Source organism: Topomyia yanbarensis, chromosome 2 (genome assembly GCF_030247195.1).
Source record: "Topomyia yanbarensis strain Yona2022 chromosome 2, ASM3024719v1, whole genome shotgun sequence".
NCBI classification, from domain to species: domain Eukaryota; kingdom Metazoa; phylum Arthropoda; class Insecta; order Diptera; family Culicidae; genus Topomyia; species Topomyia yanbarensis.
The window spans coordinates 420,623,338-420,644,971 of NC_080671.1; the positions used below are offsets into that span (position 1 = coordinate 420,623,338).

At 43.0% G+C, this 21,634-nt stretch overlaps 1 protein-coding gene and 1 long non-coding RNA gene across 2 annotated transcripts; one reads left to right on the forward strand and one right to left on the reverse strand.

Annotated features, from left to right (window-relative positions):
• Positions 1-945: 945 nt before the first annotated feature.
• Positions 946-5,370, reverse strand: LOC131681905 (uncharacterized). Its single transcript, XR_009303992.1, has 3 exons — positions 5,109-5,370; positions 4,744-4,958; positions 946-1,637 (listed from the first exon to the last, which is right to left on the reverse strand). It is a non-coding gene; the product is annotated as an uncharacterized LOC131681905 (long non-coding RNA).
• A 590-nt stretch (positions 5,371-5,960) lies between these two features.
• Positions 5,961-21,444, forward strand: LOC131685235 (chromatin assembly factor 1 subunit A). The gene is made up of 5 exons (XM_058968821.1): positions 5,961-6,405; positions 17,015-19,256; positions 19,313-19,479; positions 19,541-20,484; positions 20,546-21,444. The coding sequence occupies exons 1-5, from the start codon at positions 6,319-6,321 to the stop codon at positions 21,036-21,038; spliced, it is 3,933 nt and encodes a 1,310-aa protein (XP_058824804.1). The 5' UTR covers positions 5,961-6,318; the 3' UTR covers positions 21,039-21,444.
• Positions 21,445-21,634: the final 190 nt, after the last annotated feature.

The window sequence follows — 21,634 nt, forward strand, 5'->3', positions numbered from 1 at the left end:
GCAATTTTCTGTTCGCAGCAAAGGTTTTGGACATCGGGATTATCTACCAGGTGCCGATCATCCGTTGGCAGCAAAGAATATATAAATTTCATCTAATTGTTTTCGCCGATGATTTCTATGACGCCCGCTCGTCAAATGTTTACACTCTAACGAGCTAGCCTTGTATATGTAAGCCGTGGGAATTCAGATAAACGGCGCTTACACGTTCAATATTTTTGACAATACTAGAGAGTATTGACAAAAGTGTTGTACGTGTAGCGGGCCTTTTTGACAATTCTAGACAGTATTTGCTAAAGTATTGTACGTATAATAGAAAAAGTTGTATGGACGATGTACATTTCGAATGGGATTGACGTATTGAAGCAATATCGTCAATATTGTGTATTGACAAAACTATTGAACGTGTAAGGGCCGCAATATGTCGCAACATAAAGATATCAAGCAAAAGAGGGTAACAAATCTAATTTGAACACCTACACATTTAGGACCCTTACAATGTATTTGCCTCCTGCACTGCCAGGTTTCTCTGTATTTGTTTGGCTTGATGCAACAATTTTATTCCTTGGGTTGTCTATTAAGTTTCAATATCATTAGTTCATCTCTAATTGTTTAAAATTAAACAGAATCCATGGTTTTAAAAAAATATCAACGAAAACGTTTCATATTTCAACGATATCCAAGAGGAACCGGTGGAAGCGATACATTTTCAAATTGGATTTAAATATAAAATTGCAATATTGTTTATTGATTCAATTAGATTGTCTGATTTGGTATTATGCATGTTACGTGTTTGAAAATGTTTTTTGTAATGCTTTATCTAAATTATTGTGGAAGGGTCCGAAATGAGAAAAATTCATATTGTAAAGAAATGTCATTTTTGTTTGTCATTTATTTATTTCTTTTAAATTTATTTATACGGACTACCTTAGCGGACGAACTAAATAAAAAAACGTCTGTTCACCTTGTCAGTCACAAACCAAGTGATCGACCAAGTTTATTCTCACCAACCTTATAGCTCACATGCTCACTTTTGACATCTGAAAGTGGGTTCGTACTTTTACACCTATTCCTGTTGAACCCACACTATACACGCTTAATTAATAGCAATCAATAAAGTGTTACAATAATTCATTACAAATCCTTCCCTCTTAAGTTATTTGAACAATTTATACAACTCGGAAAATTCTTCACTAATATCCTATAGTAACATTTCAGATAAGGATAAGAATTTCCGAAATAGCCTATCTTCGAAACTATTTTACAAAATAATTTAAATTCACATTTCATTTGTAATATAAATAATTCCCGTCGAATTTCTTCTTTCTCGCTCTCACGGATCTCCGTAAGGAGCTTCCTGTTGCAACCTCAATAGTGTCGCTTTCGTTAATCGATCTTGCCGTTTCTTCTGATTGCAAGGCCTCAGGATGCACCTCACTTCTGGCTGGCGGTGGTATCGGCGTGAAACCCCGAAATGGTTCGTCGTCTTCGGAGTCGTCAAACTGCCTCTTTGTACCTTGTCTTGCCCTGGGTACGGGTATCTCCGCCAACTGAAACGCCACATTGCGCCTGCGTTCAGCTTTATCAGCAATTCTAATCTGCCCCCTGTGGGCCGAGATACATACTGATCCGATCGCGATCTGCAGAATATTTGTACAAATTCGTTTAATAAATTTGGCTTCTAACCATTTTTGAGTTTCATTCACTTTATGGTTTTTATAGTAAACCTTGTCTCCCGCAACTAGCCTAGCAAAAGGGTCGGAAATTGGTTTTTCAAATTGTTTATATTCATCTTGTTCATTTTTTCATTTAGCTAGAATTTGTTTTCTAAAATCCTTATTTGGATTTGCCAAGTCTAGTAGAGTTTTTGGTTTATAGCATAAAACCCTTTCTGAGGGGAAATCCCCTCCGCTAGTAAGACAGCTGTTACGATAGTTAAAAAGGAAGTAATCTAAACGATCTTGAAGGTCTAATGCCCTCATTTCAGGATCAAGAAGGAATTTTTTTAGGACATCTTTTGCTACTCGTACAAGGCGTTCTGCCTGCCCATTACTTTGAGGATGATAAGGCGGGCTTTTCATTACCTTGATCCCTTGCCTTTCAAGATACGAAACAAAATATTGAGAACTAAAAGGAGGTCCATTGTCTGTAACAATCACGTCTGGGAGACCGAAACGTGCAAAGAAACTTTGAAATATTTTTGTAACTTTTTCTGCGTCTGTCCCAAACTTCATCCAAATTACTTCCAGCCATTTTGAAAAGCTGTCAACAATCAGCAGAAACACATGCCTTTCAAAATAAAAAAAATCAGCATGAACTCTGCTAAAAGGCCTGATAGTTGGAGTCCACTCATAGGTTATATTTTTTCCCGGAATTGTTGCCATTTTGAGACATATTTCACACTTCTTAGCATAAGAGTCGATGTCTGCATTCAACCCGAACCAGTAAACGCATCGTCTTGCAAGTTGCTTCATTTTAATTATTCCAACATGATTAGCATGAAGCAACTTCAATACCTTAAATTGTAAGGTAAAAGGAATCACTACCCTATTTAGAAACATCAAACAACCATTTATCTCTTCCAATTCATGATGTTGAGAATAGATATTTCTTAAATTTTTATCCATTCTTTTTGGCCAACCATGTTTAGTGTATTTTAATATCTGCTGTAAAAAGGAATCTCGTTTTGTTTCTTGCGCAATTGCAGTATAATCAAGCGGAAGATCGTTAGAAAAATTTAAACTATTAACCCCTTGCCTCTCAACACCTTTTGGAACTTCTAAATCAAGTGGGAATCTAGAGCAGAAGTCAGCGTTTCCCATTTTTGCTGATGGTCTATAAAATATATCATAGTCATAGATAGATAACTCCATTATATAGCGTTGCAGTCTTGTCACAAATATTGAGTTTCGTCCAGATTTTCCAAAAATTCCTAAAAGTGGTTTGTGGTCAGTGTAAATGATAAATTTTTGTCCGTATAAGTACTTGTGAAATTTCTTCACTGTTGATACGATTGCCAATGCCTCTAAATGAAGAATTGGATAAGATTTTTGCGCAGTATTCAATGAGAAAGAAGTAAAATAAATAGGTTTTTCTGTTCCATCTATGACATGAGCTATCACTCCTCCCAATCCGTAGGAAGAAGCATCTGCACAAACAACTATTGGTTTCTTTGCATCATATAAAACTAGAAGATTAGCATTTAGCAGCTGTTGTTTACTATCATTAAAAGCTTTGTCACACATAGGGTTCCACACAAATTTAACATCTTTCGTTAACAATTTATATAAGGGATTCAAAGTTGAAGATAAATTAGGTAGAAATTTGCCATAGTAGTTTATGAGACCAAGATATGCTTTAAGTTGTGTCACGTTTTGCGGAATTTTTGCTTGTTGGATTGTTGCTACTTTATCAGGATTTGGCTTAAGACCATTCTCTGAAATAATATGACCTAAATAAGGTAATTCTTTAACGAAAAACTTACACTTTTCAAAGTTTACTTTAATATTAGCTTTAGCCAAACGATCTAGCACCATAAGCAGCTTATTGTAGCAGTCCTCGAAATTTTTTCCAGCGATCAACACATCGTCAAGATAACAATAGACGAAGTCTAATCCTTTTAAAATCGTGTCCATTATTTGCTGAAATATGGCAGCACTGGAAGATGCGCCTTGAGGAAGCCTGTTATAAGTGAAAAGTCCTCGCATTGTATTTATTACGACAAATTTTCTCGATTTCTCCGACAAATTTAACTGTGTATAAGCATTGGACAAATCTAGTGAGCAAAACATTCTACAATTTGCCAAAGACGCAAACAAATCCTGGGCTGTAGGTAGAGGGTACGTATTCGGAATCAAAACCTTGTTTAATGAAACCTTGCAGTCAATCACGAGCCTTATTGTATCGTTTTTCTTCATCACTACAACCACTGGGGAAGCCCACAGACTGGTTTTAATTGGTGAAATGATTCCTTCGTTTTCAAGCATTTTTAAATAATCATTCACTTTTTCTTTTAGACGGTATGGAACATCGTAAGCTTTCCTAAAAATTGGACTGTCTTCCCGCAATACCAAATCTGCTTCGAAACCAGCGATGGGGGAGGAAATACTTTTGTCGAAAATATGTTTGTATTTTGTTTTGATTTCACTTAAAATTTGTTCAGTAGAATGCTGTGGAATTACGGAATTTATCGAAAAAATATTAAAAAATCTCTCCCTCCACCCTTCGCAAAAAACATCGAGCCAATTTCGTCCCAATAAAGGAATAAAACGATGATTACAGTTTAGTACAACTAACTCCAAACGAGCATATCGCGAAATTCACCGAAATCACACTGTTCGGCCAAAAGCTTTACTGCCAGAATAAAATTCTCGCCGGATTCTGTCGGTCCTTGTTTCCGGCAGCGAAACTTAAACCTTAAGACAGTATCCGACTCCACTTTATCAAACCTCTCTTTTAATTTCTTCGTAATTGCGTCATAGCTAAGAGTCTTTAAATCAGTGCCTGGCTAAAGCAACTTTAACTCTTCGAAAACTTGCATCCCGGAAAAACTCATGAAAATATCTTTTTTTCGTTCGGTTGCAATATTATTACATGCAAAGAAATATTCCAATCGCTCTACGTAATTAGAAAAGGACGTGCCAATGACGTAAGGATCAACTGCTCCTATTAACGCCATGCCTGCACCGGATTAAATTTGGCGATTTGTCAAACTACTTAAAAAAAAGAAAAAGAAAACGCACGTACCTTCAGTACCGGAAACGTCGATTCTTCGTTGAGCCTGCTCGCTGGCCAGAAGCTTATATTTCTTTGTCTCCCTCTGCTTTCCTTTTGCCTTCCAGAAACTTTTTGGCTCGCCCTAGAAATTTGTTGCACTCTTTCCTGGTGGCCAAAAACCTGCCACGAAATTCTCTAGCGCGCCAACCGTTTGGCCAGGGCACAATTGCGTCGCTAACGACCGGCTAAAACACCAAATAATATAAAACAAAAGAATTAGTAAATCAATAAATTACAATAGAATTCTATAGTATCCAATTCAATGCTTTTGTTCTGTAACAATGTCTTATTAGAATTCAATATTACAATCACAATGCAGTCTTTATTTTACAAACCTTTGTACTATTGTTCGGCCTACGGTACCAAAAAGAACTGGCCACCCTGCCGCTAAAACGACGCCACCGAACCGTCGTGGTAAAAACCTTTCGTCGGTGCACTCCTGTGCCGCGAATTGCCTGGAATTCAAACTGGAACCACTCGTGAAAATCTAGCACACGCGATAAAAAAACTATTTTTCCTTGTCGCCACTTTTAAATTTATTTATACGGACTACCTTAGCGGACGAACTAAATAAAAAAACGTCTGTTCACCTTGTCAGTCACAAACCAAGTGATCGACCAAGTTTATTCTCACCAACCTTATAGCTCACATGCTCACTTTTGACATCTGAAAGTGGGTTCGTACCCTAATAAACATCTTATGATCCAAGAGCCTAACGACCTGTTCAGGGTATAATCCAAACAATATGTGGAATCGTTGGATTATATGGGTTAAAGTTCGTGTATAATTTTTTTTATTAGGGTACTTTTACACCTATTCCTGTTGAACCCACACTATACACGCTTAATTAATAGCAATCAATAAAGTGTTACAATAATTCATTACAATTTCAATGTATAAAACATCCATTGACAGTATGGGTTTTCTTTTAGTGTTTCGGATTCTCCTCGTCAGTAACTAGCATCAACTGGGTGTCTAGTTAGACGATGTATCTAAACTAGTAGCACAACCATGTCCCACTCTACTGAACATCCCTAAATACCTACAGCCTTCCTTAGACCGTTACGTTTACTAACGTATGTAACGCTCTAGCCAGGACCGAGAGCGTTCATCCCCGAGCGAGTGTTCATTCGCGGGTGTTTATTTTGGAAACCGCGCTCTTTTTGAACTGTCAAACGCGGAATCCATCCACAGTCCGGTGCCAGCGTAAAGTAATAACACGCAGTTTTGTGATCGGTGAAAATTAATTGCAAATATCCGGCTAAAGTGGACTAATTACTAGCGAAAAAGTGTGCTGGTACATCCGTTTTACCAACTGGGATCGATACGAAGTGTTTTCGGTTGCGACCGAGATCGGGTTTGTCTAGTTTTGGGAGTGTTTTGCCAGGGGTCAATTTTTGGCAGCTGTACGAAAAGACCGAAGAAAAGTCCTGCACGGTGCAGTTCGGTTTGAGAAGAAAAAGAAGACCGTGAACGATAACAAGTAGTGAGCGAAATTTGCCTGTTTGAGGAAAGGTTCAAGAAAAGGACCGGCTGTGGGTCGTTATGATGGAATCGGTGATAATTGGTGAGAGTAAGCTCTCGCCTTCCGCGGCTGGAAAAAAGCTGAAACAGAGCCGGCTTCCGTTTCAAGTAAGTAGAATGTTAAGTATATAAATTATTACTAATGTTGTAAGAAAACTGCACCATCTAATTTTTGGAAAGATAATTATAATCTTTCCTATCTCTATATCTAAATTGCGAAAGCGGCAATAAGGTCTCGAAGGAATATATATTTGTAGTGAAAATTGCTGATCATCCCTTTTTACGGACCTTTCACGTGTAGATCAAATAACTTACATGTCTGTTTCGTGTCAATTAGCATTACCAATTGATACGAAACAGACATGTAAGTCATTTGATCTACAGGTAGATTAGTACAAAAATTAGCTACCTGAACAGATATTAACAATGAAAAAATTTCTAACAATTATAAAACACTATATTATATGTTTATTTTTTTAAATTGTTTCATGTTCAAAATAATGTAGATTAACTGTAAATGTAATTTCAAATTTGTCAATAATTAATTTATTTAATTTTATTCGAGATACATAAATAGCTACTTTTTCATTGAAATTTGCTGTAGAAACGTAACTTTATTGTTTCACGTGAACGTTATTGTTATAAACAGTAATATTGTAAATCATTGTAAAATTACTGTGCTGTTACAGGTACAATTATTGCTGTGTTATTGTACATTTCTATTCGGTTAGACTGGACAAATTTGCCTTACCTGGGTCTGGCTAGTAATCGGTTTTTAGTTTACTGATGATAGTGTGCTAATTAAAGCGCTGAGCAGATTTTTTGTTTTTTTATATTCTTTGACTTGATGCACAATATTTGTAATTTACGAGTTTACTTTTCGCTTACAAATAAATTACAAATTACATTCCCTCCCCTAGGTTAACGGGTTTGACGGAATTGCAACCATCGTCAAGGATATTGCGTGCATCAATGCTAAAGAGCCTCTGACAGGCAATTGCTGTAAGATGGTTATTGCATTACGCCTCGATAGTGGTGCATTGAGGAAATCGAGAGGGCTTATGGGCCTTTTTCACATAGTGCTTTTTTCTTCATACTTTGCACCAGCCCTAACTAACGCTTAACTATTAGCCTGTGCATGCTGGCGTTGCCGACTGGCGGGTCGACGTGGATTGACTTTTGCGGATATTATTCCACAGTTTAATGGCGTATTAATACATACATTTGGAGCAACATCAGAAGTGTGCTGCAAGCCGTTCTCAACTTCGGCAGTTTTCACGCTGCCGCATACGTTACGGCTTGGAAAGGTCAAACTGGTGTCGAAGGGGGTCAATTAAGGTTTTCTGACGTATTCTTGATGGTCACATCAACATCATTAGCGTTTCTGAATTAGAATAGACAGACAGCTTTAGTTGGTTATATGATTAGGGCAAGGATTAGGGAATATGTTTAATGTGATATATAATGTCCTTTTCACATAGTTAATATTCGAGCCAGTAGAAGTTTTTAAGCGTCTCATACGCGTTCCGACGGAAATTGAGGATTCGATGAAAGAGATCTCTTCTGTGAGACGATCGACCGACAGAGTCTAAATACCACCGTTGAGTATTACTTCGGGAGGGGATTGTGCTTTTGCACCTCTTCTTTCTTAGAACCCCGTGGCTCCTCGACACAGTATGTATGTATGTATGTATGTAAGCCCGTATGTATGCCTGCATGCATGGATGCGTTTAGGAGCAATGTATCCCTGAGCAACAGGGAAGGACAGCCTCTGAGCCGCCAAAACGCTCATGGGAAGCCGGGTGCGCGGTCATGGGTGTGACCATAAAGCACTGCACACACTGTCAAGTGCGATGGTGAGACGGTAGGTGTACAGTAGAGTGCCCAGAAAAATAACGAATTTTTGAAAACTCACTCGGCCCACCCCTGAGTCGATTCCTAGTCCCACCAGGAGTACTTACTACAAATTTGAAGCAAATCGGACAAGTCTAGCTACCGGACCAAGGTGCCTGAAGTTTGTATGGGATTTTTCGACGATTTACATGGAGAAAATCAACTAGCTCGCATTTTCACCGCTAGGTGGCACTGTATGCATCGTATTATCACTGTAAGTGAAAATAAGAAAGATAATTTAATTGTCTACAACTTTGGCGAAGACTGCTAGTCAATCCGGCTTTGTTGAAAAAAGTTATTAAACTTTTAGTGAAGTGATGTCTGAGTCAGTTTTGCATGGGGCCTAGCAGTACGTGGTAGTATGTCAGTACTAGGTTCTAACAAACTAAACATTTTTGTGGAATAATGGTTAGATTTAGCTGAATAGTATGTTCGGAAGAATTGCAGTACATAACACGAGTTATGTTTTGGTTAGAAAATTTTAGTTCCACCTGTGACTGCATAGATGGCGCCAACACTAACTTTTCAACTTTAGTTTGTTAGAACCTAGTACTGATACACTACCATGCACTGCTAGGCCCCATGCAAAACTGACTCAGACATCACTTCGTTATAAGTTTAATAACTTTTCTTGTTCGAGTCGGATCGCTTTGCAGTCTTCAACAAAGTTGTAGATAATAGAATTATCTTCTTAAGTTTTTGGTGATAATCTGATGTATACACTGCCCCCTAGCGGTGAAAATGTTCGCCAGTGGGTTTTCTCCATGTAAATTGTCGAAAAATCCCATACAAACTTCAAGCACGTTGGTCCGGTAGCTAGATTTGGCTCAAATTTGGAGCAGACACTCCTGGTGGGACTAGGAATCGACTCAGGGGTGGGTCGATGGGGGTCATTTTTCTGTCACTCTAGTGTACAGTTAATGCACATAGTTTGCAGAAATAGGTTGTTAAGACAGCCCGATTGCACACTGATAAATAACAATAACAATAACAATTTACTATACTTTATCTATACTCTTATAGATGCAAACGTACAAACGCTCGTGGCTTTCGCGATAACACAGATTTGGTCACAAACGCAATAATTTACACATACTTACGCCTGCGATTTCGTCAACATGAAAACACCCCGGTAGTTAAGTAAACGTAGCGCCTATAAACTTCCATGTCACGTCCGGAAGTCTAACATCGGTCCTAGCAGACTGGACTAATGCCTTCAGTTGAACCAATCAAAAAATGACGCTCATATTCACTAGACAACACGTTCCATGGTGACATGACCTGGAACTCTAATGATATGAAGAAACTGACTCTCTTCTACCATCTGTACCAAATACTAAAAATTAAGCATCAGATTCACGGTCCGCGCACGAGCATTAAAGAATACATGCTACATGATTAAAAAATCGAAATTTTATACGCAAAGTCACATACACGTGACAAACACCTTATTATGCAGATGCTTGATCCCTTCGCGACCATCCACGGCACATACACCCGCGATCTCGCAAATATAACATCCCGGTGATAAGATGAACGTCTCAGCGCTCATAAATTTTCAAACGCGGTCTCAAGCGTGACCCTAAAAGCTCCCGCGCTCGCACAATCCTGAATCGGTCACTTCCGGGCTTGGTATCAGTAGACTATGTTCATGCCTTCAATTGGACTAATTAAAAAAGAAAGCTTTCATATCCACTGGACGACATATGGCGACATGACCGGGAACTCTAGTGACATGGGGTAACTCTCTCCCTGTAAGAATGTGGATTGTACACCGAAAACTAAATATAAGAATGAAGGTCCTCGTGACCATCCAAGAACGCACGCAAATATATGAATGGCCACACGGTTACGAAATCCACTTTTGTGCACGCGAGCACACGCGACAAACACGTCAACATACGAATGCTTAAGCCCTTTGCAATCAACAACGCACAGCTAAGCCCGTGATCGCGCAATCTTAATAACACCCCGGTAATAAGGTGAACGTTTTAGCATTTACGAAATTTCAAACGCTGTCTTAAACGCGAACCTACAAACGTCCGTGTTCGCGCGATCATGTATCAGTCACGTCCGGAAACTATTACCCTCTGTCTTAGTAACTTAGGTCCATACATTCAGTAGGACCAGTCAAAAAATAAAGTTCATATTTACTTGACAACACATTCCATGGCGACCGGAAGCTCCAGTGACGTTAAAGATCTCACTTTCTTCTAACATCTGAGCCGTTCACCAAAAGTAATTCACGGTCCGTGCGCGATCATCCAAGAACACACGCGAATATGCGAAAGGCAAAGGTTTATAAAATAGAATTTATACACGCGAAGTTACATATACGTTAGCACACGCGACATATAAACGCACACGCGATTGAACATGTTAAAGTACAAACGCTCGAGCCGTTCGAGATGATACACGTGATCGCGATGTCTCTACCCCCGCACATATCTGAACCGTACAATGAATATCACATTCAGAATCACGGCCCGCTACAATTGGCCTAAAGCAGTGTTTTAGTGGGCGCCATTGCCTGTCTCGTCTGAGATTGTACTGTGTGATTCTGACGGGGAACCCTTCCGAGAACCTAGCTCCACAGTTCCAGTAGGACAACGCTCGAAAAAAAAGAAACATTATTGGTGCATCGCCGGAAATGAAGAGGCCGGTATATCCCCTCACGAAGCGTGGGAGGTACTCACGGAATAGGAAGCGAGCTATTTTGCATAAGGTCATTTGGTATAACGGACATTTGGCCTAATTACTTTTAACTTCTGGAAAACGGTCATTTGGCATAATTTTGCTAAGTGATCTCAGTGAAGGTCATTTGGCATAACAGAAGAATGTAATTGCAGTCAAGACTGCGTTCCACTTCTTCACCGCTTGACAAATCCTCTCAATAAGAGTATCAGGGATTGTGTCCCGGCCGCAGACGTCTAGCATTGCTCTTCTGTCGATGTCGAAACGAGGACATACGAACAGTATGTGCTCCGCAGTTTTGTCAACACCTGGACAGTCAAGGCAGACGGGGGTCTCCGCGTGCACAAACCTGTGGAGGTACTGTCGGAAACGGCCATGGCCTGACAGGAATTGTGTCAGATGGAAGCGAACTTCCCCATGGGGTGTACCCACCCATCTCGATATGTTAGGTATCAGCCGGTGGGTCCACCTATCTTTCGAGGAGTTATCCCACTCACGCTGCCATCTGGCGACCGAAGCCAAAACACGCCTCGTCTTCCCGGATGACCTGCCCGATTGGCATCATGCTCGCCATCACGCAGGATGCATCGTGTGATACCGTGACACATCAAGCGGTAGGTGCTCTCCAGTATCGGAAGGTAGCTGGTTAACCCCAGGCTCGCCCAGGACAGGCCGCCGTATCTAAGGATAGAAACGGCAATGCCTGCCAGGAACCTACGTCTACTGGCGCACACCTTAGAGCGGTTGGACATCATCCTCGATAATGCCGCAACAGCCGTCGAAGCCCTCTTGCACACATAGTCGAGGCTGCCGAAGGTCAGCTTGTCATCTATGATGACCCCAAACAATCTTCAAACTCCGCTTTGAAGTGATCACGACTTCTCCCACTTGGATAACTGTATGTTGTACCGACTTGCGGTTGTTGACGATAACTAACTCCGTCATATATTGAGCGAGCTCCAGGCCTCTCGCGCTTATCCATTCCGCCACAGTGCTGATCGCGTGTGCTGCAGTCAGTTTTACCTCGGGGATTGACTCCCCGTAGACCACCAACTTTAGTCTCAGAACCCCGTCATACCTAAGGTTCTATAATACCGGGCCCAGAATCGAGCTTTGCGGGACTCCTGCGGTAATCGGAACGCTTTTCTGACCGGCATCGGTCTCGTATAATAGTACGCGGTTCTGGAAGTAGCTTTCCAAGACCCGGTACAGGCTCACCAGCAGACTAAGCCGCTGTTGAATGCTTTCTTCACATCAAGTGTCACGCACAGTATAGAATACGAATATGAAGGGTCAATTTCGTAGTTCGAAACACTTCACGGCGGTCCGCTCTTACTTCCTTGGTGCAGGCTCGTTGCGTCCTACGTCTAGCTTTGAGGCAGGCTGATCGTAGGGCTGCAATCTCGGCACTCCACCAATACACCGGGCTTCTGCCATTTCTTGGCAGGGTTTTCCTCGACATGGTGGCGTCGCACGCGCGTTGTAGGACAGCTACCAGCTCATCTCCGCTTAGGCTCCCTCCGCAGAGGAGTGTACTCCACCTCTTGGACCGGGAACCGTCCCGTTGTACAAATTGCCACCTCCTAGACCCATCCGCCACCCAATTACCGTTATCAGCAGGGACGTTGTCCGAGTCGGATAGGAGGGAAATTTGTCCTCGACTTCGAGACCGACTGCTACAGCAGCTGCTGGGCAGGTGCATAGTGTTTAAGATTCAGCTGTGTTACTTGCGCGGCTTCTGCTTACTGGCCTCACCGAAGGGACACGAAGGTCCACCCATAATATTTTGCTTCTTACTGGCGCAGATAAGGCATTTTGGTACCGCATCACATTTCTGCGCCTTGTGTCCCTCTTCACCACAGCGACGACACAACTTACTTCTGTCTGGACCCTTGCAGTTGTAGGACTTATGGCCGGCCTCTAGGCACCGATAGCACCTGTCCACTGAAGACGGCTGGGGTATGCTTACTGGGCATACTGACCAGCCGATCTTCAGCTTCCCTCTCTCGATGACCTTTTTTGGCTTCCGCAACCGGTAGCTTGAAATAGGCTGCCTGCGTGCCAAAGAGTCCCTCTCTTAGGCGTACAGAGGATCGCTCAATCTCTGTGCCACACTGCTCCATAACGGCAGAGACGACGACGTCTGCGTTCGTAACCTCATCCAGTTGCTTGCACTTCCGCACCCAATGACCTCACCTGAGCGCCGTCACCCAAGACCTCTTGGGCCAACTTTTTGCGTACCTCGCTTCAGCACCAAGATAATTTCGTCGGTCTTGGTACGTCTAACGCCGCGCACATCCTGTCGTAGAGCCGAGAGGCTTTCGGCCGCTTGAGGACGTCGGCATACTTGTCCTTGTCGGTTTTCACCAACAGAGCCTCTCCTCTGTCCTTGACCTTCTTTGCGGGTCGAGGTGCGTTCGACTTCCGCTTAGCCCTGCTGACCAGCTGCCAGGGATTCTCGCCCCCTTGTGCCGATGGCACCACAGTCTGCACCGTTCAAACGACGTTTGGCCTTTGTGTTTGCTCGTCGTTTGGTGTTGCTTCGCGCACCTTCGTCTTTGGCCTCTTTGGCCGTCAAGGCAAAATCAATCGCCTCTTGGGCCATAGTAGCTCCTCCAAGGAAGCTGAAGGCCTCAGTTTGGGCGCCTTTATCGACCTTCTCTCTTCCCGCCATCCGCTTGATATAAGCGTCCTGTTCTTGTCTTGCGATTCGAACAGCCTGGCGGAGCACCAGCAGGTTCTGTTTCAGTTCCTTGCTGATGTTCTGCTTTCCGCTTGTAAACTCGATGATATTATCGAGTTGCTTGACTGCCACCCGCATCGCGGGTAGTGGCCCGCTGAACATGTTGATAGGGCTATCCCCTACCACCACTGAAGAGGCTCTGGTGCTGTTGGTTGCAGCCACCGTCGCTCCGCTGTCCTCCACTCTGGGAGGAGAACTCGCCAAACCCCCTTTGGCAAAGTGGTTCACCACCTTCATCGCCAAACTCCTGTTTACAGTGTTCTTAGTGTTTTCCGTTTTGTTCCCACGAGTAGCTAGGGAAAGAAAGTCAACCCTGTCAGAGCCCCGCTTGACAGGGTAAAGGCAAAAATACTCTGGGGTGCGCCCTGGTGCCCCACAGGTTCCGTGCGCGGCTTGGTATTTGTTAACACTTCGGATCCCAGTCCTTGTTTTACGTAGATTTGGGGTTCGAAGTGTTGATGCCCCTCTGTCATTCATCCCTCGGCACGGGTCGCGTCACATCTTGAATTGGGGCATAAATTTTACGGTTCGGGTTTTGAGGCTCGTCCGTTGGCACCCTCTCATTCCGATGCTACAGCAGAAAGCTGTTAGCATCCAACCGACGCTGGTCTTACGATCAAATGTCATCGATAGACTTACGTGAAGGCAGTAGTACGTACGTGTGAGTACGATGTTATCTTACCATTTGACAGCACAACTGTTGTTAGTCGCTTCTTACGTCATGGGAACAGAAACCCAGTGGGTCAATTCTTTGCTGAAATACTGCAAGAGATTTCAGTCACCACCGGATACCACACGGCTTCAGGTTCCAGGTTGGTTGTAATCACCAAATAGTAGATTGAGGTGTTAGGTTCAATGGAAATTGCGATGTTCAGTGCGGAGTCTATGTTAGAGTGACAGAAAAAAAATGACACCCATCGGCCCATCCCTGAGTCGATTCCTAGTCCCACCAGGAGTGTCTGCTTCAAATTTGAGCCAAATCGAACAAGTCTAGCTACCGGACCAACGTGCCGCAAGTTTGTATGGGATTTTTCGACAATTTACATGGAGAAAACCCTCTTGCTCACATTTCGCTGCTAGGTGGCACTGTATACATCAGATTATCACCAACAGTGAAAATTAAAAAGATAATTTTATTATCTACAACTTTGTTGAAGACTGCAAAGCGATCCGACTCCAATAGGAAAAGTTATTAAACTTTTAACGAAGTGATGTCTGAGTCAGTTTTGCATGGGGCCTAGCAGTGCATGATAGTGTATCAGTACTAGGTTCTAACAAACTAAACATTTTTGTGGATTAATGGTTAGATTTAGCCTAATAGTATGTTCGGAAGAATTGCAGTACATAATACGAGTTATGTTTTGGTTAGAAAATTTTAGTTCAATCTGTGACCGCATAGATGGCGTCAACACTAACTTTTCAACGGAGAGAGATAGAATATCGAGATGTTTGGAAGAATTACTGCAATATTCTTGTTCTACAACTTTGTAGAAGACATCTAATTTCTATCTCACTTCGTTGAAAAGTTAGTGTTGACGCCATCTATGCGGTCACAGATTGAACTAAAATTTTCTAACCAAAACATAACTCGTATTATGTACTGCAATTCTTCCGAACATACTATTAGGCTAAATCTAACCATTAATCCACAAAAATGTTTAGTCTGTTAGAACCTAGTACTGATACACTATCATGCACTGCTAGGCCCCATGCAAAACTGACTCAGACATCACTTCGTTAAAAGTTTAATAACTTTTCCTATTGGAGTCGGATCGCTTTGCAGTCTTCAACAAAGTTGTAGATAATAAAATTATCTTCTTAAGTTTCACTTTTGGTGATAATCCGATGTATACAGTGCCACCTAGCGGCGAAAATGTGAGCAAGAGGGTTTTCTCCATGTAAATTGTCGAAAAATCCCATACAAACTTGCGGCACGTTGGTCCGGTAGCTAGACTTGTCCGATTTGCTTCAAATTTGGAGCAAGTACTCCTGGTGGGACTAGGAATCGACTCAGGGGCCGATTGAGTTTTCAAAAATTCATTATTTTTCTGGGCAGTCTAGTCTATGTGCTTCTGAATAATTTCTACATCACTTGTGGAATCGGGGGGAATTTACACAACTCCCATACAGAGATTGGTATAGTTGCCATCAATATTTACCCAGAGTTGTTCGAGATTGTGGGTGTCATTTTTGGGTTTGGATGAGATTCGGTTGGAGACTGCAATGAGCACACCACCACCACGTTTCTTCCCTGCACTATTAGGATCGCGATCATTACGATATACCGTGTACCTTGAGCCAAATAGTTTGAGCCAATTGATTTCATCATTTAGCCACGTTTTGGTCAGAACAATAACATAATGATCAATATCCGAAGCAGCGACGAACAGCTCATCAATTTTTGTGCGTAGCTCTCCCCCCTCATATGCGCGTTTGAATATTTTTCTACGAAGATAAGTGTTTCGAAGAAACCCGACTCGGCCCTTACCCGGAATAAATATTTTTAATGTACCCGTATCCGGTGATAACAAAACCCGAACCCACCCGGATTCCCACGGGTTCGGGTCGGGTTTTGGGTAAAAATGCCCGTACTCGCTCATCTCTAGTATCCGGCTGTTCTAGCATCAACGGGTGACAGCTGCACTGCCACCAATGAGCTCATCGGTAGTGTTGATGAGTCGTGGAAGGGATGTCCATTTCTTCTGAACACCTCTCCAAATGGATGGGGATAATAATGCCCGAATAATCGTGTGGTGATCTCTTGTTACCATCAGCACTTCCTTCAATGCTCTCACCATGTAGAGTTTGAAACATTAACTGCTAATGCGGTACCTTACTTTTTCGAAGTTGGGCAGGTTTATCTCAAAGCGCGGCACATCAAGCACGTTGCTAAGGGTTACCGTGGTTGTCTTGGTAATATAATACTATTCATTTCCTTCCATCAAGGAGGCTCCTCAATACCAGCACAACCAAGTACACATTTTAGTTTCGTTAAATAGTGTCTCCAGGTCGATAAATGGCTCATCCACGTCCTTGTACGTTTTATTGCAGTACCTTTGAGCTGAGCGACGCATTCTCTTAGCGATTCTTGTTGATCCTCAAAGAGCAGCGCAATCGTCGCACTCGAGTTGCGATCTTCCCTTTATCCTATAGACGTTTGGACATTTGGACAAGTTGAAATTTGACTAAAAAACAGTCAAGTGAGCATTCGACTAATCGATCGTATCGGCAAAATAACATTCGGCGAATCGAACATTCGATCAGACAACCTATCCGACATTCGGCGTTCGACCAAACATCGAAAAATTGGAAATTGGACACGTAGACACTTATGAACCATAGAACTAATGTCCGTTCTAGCTAATGCTTGTATCTTTTCCGTTACAGGTTCTCTCCGGTTCGCCGGTAACACCAACCGCGCCGAAGACCGGGGAATCCCGCAAACGCAAGCCGTCTGTGGATACGGCTGGTGATGGAGGTGGCGCTGCTCGGGCTGCCAAAATCGGTCGTATTTCGGAGGTGAAGGAGAATGTGAAAGATGCTGGTGCGATTACACCGTTGGTGGTTCTGGACGATGAAAGTAATAGTACCGATTTGGTAGATATTCGCAAAGAGGATCAGAAACTGGTTGCCGTGAAGGTGGATATTCCGAAGACCCCTATCCGAGATGAGGTTGACGATCTTGGTGGCGTTGGTGCCGGTAGTGGTGAGTCGGCAAAAAAGAATGATAAGATAATGATTAAGCTTCCGATGAGCAAGAAGAAGGGTAAGAAGGAAGGCACCACGGAAGAGGGTTCGTCTAAGAAAAAGGTCGTCAAAGGAAAGAAGAAACATAAGAAAGAAGGTAAGCCACAGAAAGCTAGTAGTGGAAAGTCCGAGGTCGAGCAAGAAGATCCGATTATGGTTGACGATAGTGATCTGTCCGATGGGGAGAATGAACAGGAAAAGGCCGAGCTTGTCATGGAAGCTGAAATGGCTGAAAAAGATGCAGGTATTCAAATTAACAAGGAAGAAGTATCGAAAGACTCAGAAAAGGCCGCGGAGGACCCAGATAATGAAAATAAATCCGAGCCCACCGAAAAGCAAGATGATCAGGAAATTGTGGAAGAGCCTCTGTTAGTTGATAAACCACCGGAGAAAAAAATTCCCGACATAGTGGTCATTGCAGACGATCTGGAAAAAGATGAAACTACAACAAATAATACCGTGGTGGCCTCAAATGAAACGGCACCCACTGAAGCGGTAACACCTCGACGTGCCAGGCTTTCACGTGTAGCATCTCAAAAGACTGAGGACGACAAAATAAAACTATTGAAGACTCCAACTTCACAAAAGAAGTCTAAAAAAGCGGAAGAAAATAGTACGCCTAAATCCACCAAGGCGGATGCAGAGCCATCAGAGGAGGATGCCGCAAAACCCTCTAAATCATCGAAAAAGAAGACTGCTTCAGCCAAAAAGACGGAATCCACGACTAAAGAGAAGGAATCTCCAAAAAGCGCCGAAGAGGACAAAAAGCCAACAAAAGGGGGAACACTGGACAAATTCATTGCAAAGACTCAACCCAATCAGGACACAAAACTCACAGAAAAGACCGAACCAAAAGCGGACGAGCAGCCGCAGGAGCCCAAACAAGAATCTCAGAAGACTCCGGAGAAGGTCGCAAAACCGGAAGCTTCAGGAGATTCGGATCAGAAGTCGAACCCGAACAACAGCACCATCGTTAGTATTTGTCTGGACGATTCTTCCGACGGTGGCAATACGGCGGACGACGAAGAGAATGCTTACATGCTGTGCACTCCGAACTCCAAGGAGCGCTCGCTGCTGACTGCTGAGGAGAAATCGGAGCTACAGAAGAAGCTCACTCCGAAGCAGCTGGCTCGCCGTCGGGAAGCGGAGCGTAGACAGGCTCTCAAACAGCAGGAGCTTGACGAGCGCAAGCGGAAGAGGCAGGAGGAAAAGGATGCTAGGCATCGGGAGCGAGAGGAACAGGAGATGTTGAGGAAAAAAGAAAGGGAAGAAAAAGAGGAACAAAGACGTAAAGAACGGGAGGAAAAGGAGGAACAAAAACGTAAGGAGAAGGAAGAGAAAGAAGAACAAAGACGCAAAGAAAGAGATGAAAAGGAGAAAAAGCGACTGGCCGAGTTAGAGGCAAAGAACGAGGAAAAACGCAAGAAAGAAGAGCAGAAAGAAGAAGAACGCCGTAAAAAGGAGGAAGAGAAGGAAGCCGAAGAAAAACGCAAGCAGAAGGTTGCACAGGCTTTCCAAAGTTTCTTCGTCAAAAAGAGTAACGGCAAAGATTGCAAACATTCGGAGGATGAGAATTCTATGGACCAACAGCAGCTCGGTGATGATGGGGATACGCCGAAGCAAACATTTATGCCTTTCTGTGTTAAAGGGGACATGCGGCTGGCTCCGTTATGCAGGACTTCCCTGGACGAAGAAAGAAAAAAACGTTTGGACGAAATGTTGAAAAAATCCAACGACGAGAATGGGAACGATGCCGAAGTCGTCGATAAGAAGCAACTTTATCTGGCACAATTGAAGGGTCCCAACTATACGGTTGGCAAATTTGACAGAACCTGGGTGGCACAGGAGGATGAAACTGAGGACGACGATGTAATTTTTGTTGGTAAGTGAAGGAATCCGTTTGTAGATCTTGTGATTGTCTAATTCGTGATTTTTCAGACGAAAGCGTTTGCCATCAGATTGAAGTAGATCCTGATGCTGCCCCCGCTAAACGATACCGTGCCAAGTACTTTCTGTTCGAGGAGAACCGTCGTCCTCCGTACAAGGGAACCTGGCGGAAGCGAAGTGACAAAATCAGAGCTCGTCGCCCGTTCGTTCAGGATACTGTAAGTCTCCATTTTTTAAAATTTTGTTTAATACGACAGATTCCAATGAATATATTTTCAGAAATTTTTCGACTACGAGGTCGACTCCGATGACGAATGGGAAGAGGAGGAACCGGGAGAGTCTCTTCATGGCAGCGACGATGAGAAGGATGTGGACACCGAAGAGGACTACGAGGTGGACAATGATTTCTTCGTGCCGCACGGACATCTCAGCGACGAGGAGATGCAGGCGGAAGATGACGTCATGGATGATAACAGCCCGGAAACGCAGAAAGCCAAGCTCAAAATCATGCAGATGGAATTCGCTGCCGAGATGAAGAAAAAGACAGAAAAGATCAAGCCTCGTTTGATTGGTTGCATTTGGGAGAATGCTTCAGCGGATGGAGACCAGCGATCGGAATGCTCGTCTGTCATTTGGGATATTCTGAAGGCTCGTGCGATGCTGTTTGATCCGGAGGAACCGATTTCATTCACCGCACAGAAAGCCGATCCGGAGTCCAATCAATCGTCCCCCAACAAGGATAAGGAAACGGTTGATACACGCCTCAAGAAGGTTAAGCTGGTGGATGAGGGAGTTAAAGAATTGATCAAGCTTGTTCATGGTTCTGCACAAAACAAAAAGTTCTTAGTGAAGGAGTTCCTTGCCTATTGGGCCAAACGAAGGGATGAAGGAGAGTTCAACGTTCCGCTGTTCGCTCCCGATAGCATACGGGCTAAAATCGTGGAAATATCCAGTTGGAGGCCCTGCCCGGACGAAGGGTCAATGCAAAACAAAATGTGTTGGTATGTCCACAAGGATACGCTGATAAAGTATCAGCTGGCGGATATTGCGGTTCCAACGGACTGGCAGTTTATCCTGAAGCCAATCGCCAAAACCAAGAAAAAGGTTCGAAAAGCGGTGGAAGAAACTAAGAACGGCGAGAAAACGCCACCCAAGAGCGACGAGAACGATGAAAAGACGCCACCTAAGAAGGAATCCCCAGCGGAAAAGGATAAAAAGGAACGGTAAAATTCTAGTAACAAATGCTGTTATAGTAATAAACTATATAATACATTTTCTTTCCAGTTTACAGCCACCAACGAACTCAGCTGTCAAGTCGAAACTCGCTCCCGCGTCCAGCATCGCCAAGTTCACGAAAAAACTCTCGGCCGATGACAAACAGAAACAGTTTGCCAAAGCGAAGAAAAGTGATACTCCGGTGAAGCAAAGCGTTCCTCCTGCGAAGTCTTCCAGCAGCTCGAGCATAAAGCGTGCAAGCAGCTCATCGAAAGCGATAGCAGCTTCTGCAACGGCAACATCTACAGCTAAAACCTCCAGCAGCACAAATGGAACGGCGGAAGCAAAGCCTCAGCAGAAGAAGCGTGTCCAACTCCTGATGTCCGTTCCGAAGGGTCAGACCATAAATGAGTCACTCAAAAGCAATCTGATCAGTCAGTTTCTGGCAAAGGGTAGCAACAGTGCGAGCAGAAGTAAGCCTGCCGAACCGATGGAGGTTGATCCTCCCAATAACGGTGAAGGGCAGAGCAAAACTGACGAAGTTATTGTGTTAGATGATTAGATAAAGATTGTGTACTATTGCAAATATTGTAATTTATTCGCTGAATCAATTCGGAAAGGGGCCGCATAGAGGATGCCTTAAATAATATTATGTTATTTGAAAAGCTATATTAACCCAACCAACATTTAGTTTTTAGTCGCATTTAGCTCTGCTAATCGGTTCTAGTTGATAGTTTTTTTATCGTTCTTTATTCATAATCCACACAGTGCGTCACGCTGATGAGATTCATTGTACCTCGACATCAGCAGAACATATCTGAACAGAACAATACATGCTGTGGTTTCGCGTCCACAAGAACGTTCAGAATTGCAATCAAAGGGGAATGCAAATTTTTTTTTGATGGGAGGGAACGAAACATAAGCGAGAGTTGAATAAACTGAGAAAAATTGAATCATTTACATATTATTTAAACGCAATTTGAAACGCCTTTTATTCGGTTGAAAATGATGACAATGCTAGATGTTCCCGCTTGGGTTGGAAATCACGTGCCGGCAGAGAGTTTGATTAGGCCAGCGTTGCCAAGTATTTTCAATCGAAATCTAGTACGTTCGAAAAAAAAATCTGGCGCACGATTAATTATTTACAAGTAGATTTTG

What these genes read in the sequence shown, in the direction of transcription:
- LOC131685235 (XM_058968821.1), top strand. Translation starts at nt 6,319, where the DNA reads ATGATGGAATCGGTGATAATTGGTGAGAGTAAGCTCTCGCCTTCCGCG. An exon ending in GCCCGTTCGTTCAGGATACT is followed by an intron (nt 19,480 to 19,540) that starts GTAAGTCTCCAT and finishes ATATATTTTCAG; the next exon opens with AAATTTTTCGACTACGAGGT. An exon ending in GAAAAGGATAAAAAGGAACG is followed by an intron (nt 20,485 to 20,545) that starts GTAAAATTCTAG and finishes TTTTCTTTCCAG; the next exon opens with TTTACAGCCACCAACGAACT.